The sequence below is a fragment of the Mytilus galloprovincialis genome, chromosome 1 (assembly GCF_965363235.1).
Source record: "Mytilus galloprovincialis chromosome 1, xbMytGall1.hap1.1, whole genome shotgun sequence".
Lineage (NCBI taxonomy): Eukaryota > Metazoa > Mollusca > Bivalvia > Mytilida > Mytilidae > Mytilus > Mytilus galloprovincialis.
The window spans coordinates 57,169,834-57,176,593 of record NC_134838.1 but is presented as its reverse complement, the minus strand read 5'-3'; the positions used below and the strand labels follow the sequence as shown (position 1 = coordinate 57,176,593).

At 34.7% G+C, this 6,760-nt stretch overlaps 1 protein-coding gene across 6 annotated transcripts in view; it reads right to left on the bottom strand.

Moving 5' to 3' along the window:
- Positions 1-255: 255 nt before the first annotated feature.
- Positions 256-6,760, bottom strand: part of LOC143079355 (nuclear transcription factor Y subunit beta-like) — a 105,353-nt gene continuing 98,848 nt past the window's right edge. For all 6 annotated transcript variants that reach the window (XM_076254671.1, XM_076254648.1, XM_076254655.1 and 3 more), the window contains exon 9: positions 256-674. In XM_076254671.1, the coding sequence (XP_076110786.1) occupies positions 639-674 (36 nt within the window). In that variant the 3' untranslated portion in view covers positions 256-638. The remainder of the gene's footprint in view (positions 675-6,760) is intronic.

Genomic DNA, 6,760 nt, shown 5'->3' with positions numbered 1-6,760 from the left:
GGAAATTAGAAAATAGGGTTGGCAGATACGTAAACCATTAAATTAAAAAAGCCTGGACTAAAGATTCGTCTTAATCATGCAAGTAATAAATCACCACCTTATATATGACATATGAAACCATAAGTTCTTATCACATACAAAAATGATCAAGATTGTTTTAATATACAAAATCTGAAAGCAAAGTTCCTCTTATAGCTGGCCGAGCTGGGTCAGATTTAATAGACTGGAAAGGACGAACGACTGAATTGAACACGGTTATATAAATTCAATAGTTTTAAGCACAATTATTATACATATATCATATATCAATATAACACTAACCAAGAACAATACATACAGTCAATTCATAAGAGAAACATAGTTGGTGTACAAGGAGGTTTGCCTCGCTGAGAGGTCAGTAGTACAAATATACTCAAATAATAAAAATGTTTCAACATCGAAATGCTTTGCCCATGATTTTATTGGTAGCACTACCAGTAGTCAACGGCTTGTTTTTTCTTTGTTAATTTTGTCTAATTATAAAACCATGATCAAATTCATATTCATATATATTTATCACCACACATCAATTTCTTTTTCCTGTTGTCAAATAGCAGTTAATTCAGATCTCTTTTTCTTTTCTTATTCATCAACTAACGCTATTCCACAAAATTAATCTGATTTATTTGACTAATCTGAAATTATAAAATGTGTACATGTTTTATTATTTCCAACTGAAAATCATTCGGACATTTTATACATCTGCTATAAACATGATAAATTATTCATCAGTTATTTTCTGGCCTCTACAATGATTTATATTTGCACTTAGCTATAGGTGTGTCAAAATGGTACTGTTACTAAAAATATGATAAAAGTCATAAAATTAAACAAGACTGCATACCCTGAAATGACTCGCCTGCTTCTCTGCATGACCAGGATTGATTTAAGAAGGCTTGAGGGTACAAAAATTTCAGCAAATTTTTAAACATTTCTTTTTCGTCACACATTTTATCTATTACACTATTACATGTAGTTGTTACTTTATGATGTGGTAAAAAAATCGAAAAGAAAATGATTCGTTTTGTCCTCAGATGACTTTAAAAATGTTTATTTTAAACCCGCCGCATTTTTGCCCCTGTCCCTAGTCAGGAGTCTCTGGCCTTTGTTGTCTTGTGTCATTTTTTATTTTAGTTTCTTGTGTATAATTCGAAGTTTAGTATGACGTCCATTATCACTGAACTAGTATACATATTTGTGTAGGTGCCAGCTGAAGGACGCCTCTGGGTGTGGGAGTTTCTAGCTGCATTTAAGACCCATTGGTAGGCTTCGGCTGTTGTCTGCTCTATGGTCGGGTTGTTGTCTCTTTGACACATTCCCCATTTCCATTCTCAATTTTATTATATGAAACTAGATATTCATCATAAATGCTTGTTTTGAGCCCCTTTGGACCCCAAATTCCTAAACCTTAGTAACCATAACCCCCAAAATCGATTCCAACCTTCCTTTTGTGGTAATAAACATTTTGCTAAATTTTATTGATTTCTGTTTACTTATACTAAAGTTATTATCCGGAAACCAAATGTCTTCAGACCCCGCTGTGATACCAATATACCATCACATGTTTTTTTTAATTTTTGCGGTCGTATAAAAAGGGGTCAAAAATAAGCATTTGTGTAGTTTCTGGACAATAACTTGTGTGTAAGTGTTTGTATCTTGCTTACATTGTACCACAAGGTTCCATATCACAAAAGGAAGGCTGGGATTTAGGTTGGGGGTTATTGCCCAATTCATGCAGGAATAAGGCGCCAAAAACAAGCACTTTTATAGTTTTCAAACAATAACTCGTGATCGTGTTTAAGAATATGGATCTCTCGTACTACAAGGTTCCATAATACAAAGGAAAGGCTGGGTTTGAGTTTGGGGGTAATTGCTCCAAAGATATTCAAAAATTTTGAGTGGTTCCAATTTTTTTTTTCAAATTTCATTTTCTTTTTCTCTATTCAGGGATCAACTGTGGGGTAATCTATTTTAAAAAATCTATTTAATTTTCAAACATTTTTTGACATTTATTTTGGGTCCGAAACCTATACTATGTTAAATATTTGATCACAATCCAAATTCAGACGGTATCAAACTTGAATATTGTGTCCAAATTTGCCACAACTGTTCAGGGTTCAACCTCTGCAGTCATATCAGGCTGTGCGCAGCAAAGCATTTTATTGCGACATAAGATAATAAAGTGCTTCCCTGAGCGCAGCCTGATACGACAGCAGAGATTGAACCCTGAACATTTGGGATAAATTTGGACACAATATTCAAGCTTGATACTGTCTGAATTTGGATTGTTATCAAATTTTTGACTTTATAAAAATAAAATTGAGAATGGAAATGGGGAATGTGTCAAAGCGACAACAACCCAACCATAGAGCAGACAACAACCGAAGGCCACCAATAGGTCTTCAATGTAGCGAGAAACTCCCGCACCTCGAGGCTTCTTTCAGCTGGCCCCTCAACAAATATGCATACTAGATAAGTGACAATTGACATCATACTAAACTCAAAATTATACACAAGAAACTTAAAGTAAACTAGAGGCTCTTTAGAGTCTGTGTCGCTCACCTTGGTCTATGTGAATATTAAACAAAGGATTGAGCAGATGTATTCATGACAAAATTGTGTTTTGGTGATGGTGATGTGTTTGTACGTCTTACTTTACTGAACATTCTTGCTGCTTACAGTTATCTCTATCTATAATGAACTTGCCTCAGTAGTTTCAGTGGAAAATGTTGGTAAAAATTTACAAATTTTATGAAAATTGTTAAAAATTGACTATAAAGGACAATAACTCCTTAGGGGGTCAATTGACCATTTCAGTCATTTGACTTATTTGTAGATCTTACTTTGCTGTACATTATTGCTGTATAAAGTTTATCTCTATCTATAATAATATTCAAGATAATAACCCAAAACGGTAAAATTTCCTAAAAATTAATTACCAATTTAGGGGCAGCAACCAACAACGGGTTGTCTGATTCCTTTGAAAATTTCAGGGCAGATAGATCTTGACCTGACAAACAATTTTATCTACGTCAGATTTGCTCTAAATGCTTTGGTTTTTGAGTTATAAGCCAAAAAATGTATTTTACCCCTATGTTCTATTTTTAGCCATGGCGGACATCTTGGTTTGATGGCTGGGTCACCGGACACATTTTTTTAAACTAGATACCCCAAACGAACAAGAGGCTCTAAAGAGCCTGTGTCGCTCACCTTGGTCTATGTGAATATTAAACGATGGACACAGATGGATTCATGACAAAATTGTGTTTTGGTGATGGTGATGTGTTTGAAGATCTTACTTTACTAAACATTCTTGCTGCTTACTATTATCCCATCTTTATCACAGTACTTTCTGTGGAAAATGTTATTGAAAATCTTCAAATTTTAAGAAAATTGTTAAAAATTGACTATGAAGGGCAATAACTCCTTAGGGGGTCAATTGACTATTTTGGTCATGGTGACTTATTTTTACTTTGCTGTACATTATTGCTGTTTACAGTTTATCTCTATCTATAATAATATTCAAGATAATAACAAAACTAGAGGCTCTAAAGAGCCTGTGTCGCTCACCTTGGTCTATGTGAATATTAAACAATGGACACAGGTGGATCATGACAAAATTGTGTTTTGGTGATGGTGATGTGTTTGTACGTCTTACTTTACTGAACATTCTTGCTGCTTAGTTATCTCTATCTATAATGAACTTGGCCCAGTAGTTTTAGTGGAAAATGTTAGTAAAAATTTACAAATTTTATAAAAATTGTTAAAAATTGACTATAAAGGACAATAAATCCTTAGAGGGTTAATTGACCATTTCAGTTATGTTGACTTATTTGTAAATCTTACTTTGCTGTACATTATTGCTGATTAAAGTTTATCTCTATCTATAATAATATTCAAGATAATAACCCAAAACAGTAAAATTTCCTTAAAATTACCAATTTAGGGGCAGCAACCCAACAACAGGTTGTCCGATTCATCTGAAAATTTCAAGACAGATAAATCTTGACCTGATGAAATATTTTACCGCTGTCAGATTTGCTCTAAATGCTTTGGTTTTTGAGTTATAAGCCAAAAACTGCATTTTACCCCTATGTTCTATTTTCAGCCATGGCGGCCATCTTGGTTGGTTGGGCGGGGCACCGGACACATTTTTTAAACTAGATACCCCAATGATGACTATGGCTAAGTTTGGTTAAATTTGGCCCAGTAGTTTCAGAGGAGAAGATTTTTCTAAAAGATTACTAAGATTTACGAAAAATGGTTAAAAATTGACTATAAAGGGAAATTACTCCTAAAGTGGTCAACTGACCATTTTGGTCATGTTGACTTATTTGTAGATCTTACTTTGCTGAACATTATTGCTGTTTACAGTTTATCTCTATCTATAATAATATTCAAGATAATAACAAAAAACAGCAAAATTTCCTTAAAATTACCATTTCAGGGGCAGCAACCCAACAACGAAATGTCCGATTCATCTGTTATTTCAGGACAGATAGATCTTGACCTGATTAACATTTTTACCCCATGTCAGATTTGCTCTAAATGCTTTGGTTTTTGAGTTATAAGCCAAAAACTGCATTTTACCCCTATGTTCTATTTTTAGCCATGGCGGCCATCTTGGTTGGTTGGCCGGCTCACCGGACACATTTTTTAAACTAGATACCCCAATGATGATTGTGGACAAGTTTGGTTTAATTTGGCCCAGCAGTTTCAGAGGAGAAGATTTTTGTAAAAGTTAACAACGACGACGGACGACGGACAACGGACGCCGGACGCAAAGTGATGGGAAAGGCTCACTTGGCCCTTCGGGCCAGGTGAGCTAAAAACAGCAAAATTTCCTCAAAATTACCAATTCAGGGGCAGCAACCTAACAACCGATTATCCGATTCATCTGAAATTCCAGGGCAGATAGATCGTGACCTGATGAACAATTTACTCCATGTCAGATTTGCTCTTAATGTTTTAGTTTTTGAGTTATAAGCCAAAAACTGCATTTTACCCCCATGTTCTATTTTTAGCCATGGCGGCCATCTTGGTTTGTTGGCCAAGTTACGGGACACATTTTTTTTTTAACTAGATACCCCAATGATGATTATGGCTAAGTTTACTTAAATTTGGCCCGGTAGTTTCAGAGGAGAAGATTTTTCTAAAAGATTACTAAGATTTACGAAAAATGGTTAAAAATTGACTATAAAGGGCAATAACTCCTAAAGTGGTCAACTGACCATTTTGGTCATGTTGACTTATTTGTAGATCTTACTTTGCTGAACATTATTGCTGTTTACTGTTTATCTCTATCTATAATAATATTCAAGATAATAACCAAAAACAGCAAAATTTTCTTAAAATTACCATTTCAGGGGCAGCAACCCAACAACGGAATGTCCGATTCATCTGAAAATTTCAGGACAGATAGATCTTCACCTGATGAACAATATTACCCCATGTCAGATTTGCTCTAAGTGCTTTGGTTTTTGAGTTATAAGCCAAAAACTGCATTTTACCCCTATGTTCTATTTTTAGCCAAGGCAGCCATCTTGGTTGGTTGGCCGGCTCACCGGACACATTTTTAAACTAGATACCCCAATGATGATTATGGCCAAGTTTGGTTAAATTTGGCCCAGTAGTTTCAGAGGAGAAGATTTTTCTAAAAGATTACTAAGATTTACAAGAAATGGTTAAAAATTGACTATAAAGGGCAATAACTCCTAAAGTGGTCAACTGACCATTTTGGTCATGTTGACTTATTTGTAGATCTTATTTTGCTGAACATTATTGCTGTTAACAGTTTATCTCTATCTATAATCATATTCAAGATAATAACCAAAAACAGCAAAATTTCACTAAAATAACCATTTCAGGGACAACAATCCAACAACGGAATGTCCGATTCATCTGAAAATATCTGGACAGATAGATCGTGACCTGATGAACAATTTACTCCATGTCAGATTTGCTCTAAATGCTTTGGTTTTTTAGTTATAAGCCAAAAACTGCATTTTACCCCTATGTTTTATTTTTAGCCATGGCGGCCATTTTGGTTGGTTGGCCAGGTCACCGGACACATTTTTTAAACTAGATACCCCAATGATGATTATGGCCAAGTTTGGTTAAATTTGGCCCAGTAGTTTCAGGAGAAGATTTTTCTAAGATTACTAAGATTTACAAGAAATGGTTAAAAATTGACAATAAAGGACAATAACTCCTAAAGTGGTCAACTGACCATTTTGGTCATGTTGACTTATTTGTAGATCTTACTTTGCTGAACATTATTGCTGTTTACAGTTTATCTCTATCTATAATAATATTCAAGATAATAACCAAAAACAGCAAAATTTCCTCAAAATTACCATTTCAGGGGCAGCAACCCAACAACGGAATGTCCGATTCATCTGAAAATTTCAGGGCAGATAGATCTTGACCTGATAAACATTTTTACCCCATGTCAGATTTCCTCTAAATGATTTGGTTTTTGAGTTATAAGCCAAAAACTGCATTTTACCCCTATGTTCTATTTTTAGCCATGGCGGCCATCTTGGTTGGTTGACCGGTTCACGCCACACATTTTTGAAACTAGATACCCCAAAGATGATTGTGGCCAAGTTTGGATTAATTTGGCCCAGTAGTTTCAGAGGAGATGATTTTTGTAAAAGATTACTTAGATTTATGAAAAATGGTTAAAAATTGACTATAAAGGGCAATTACTCCTAAAGGG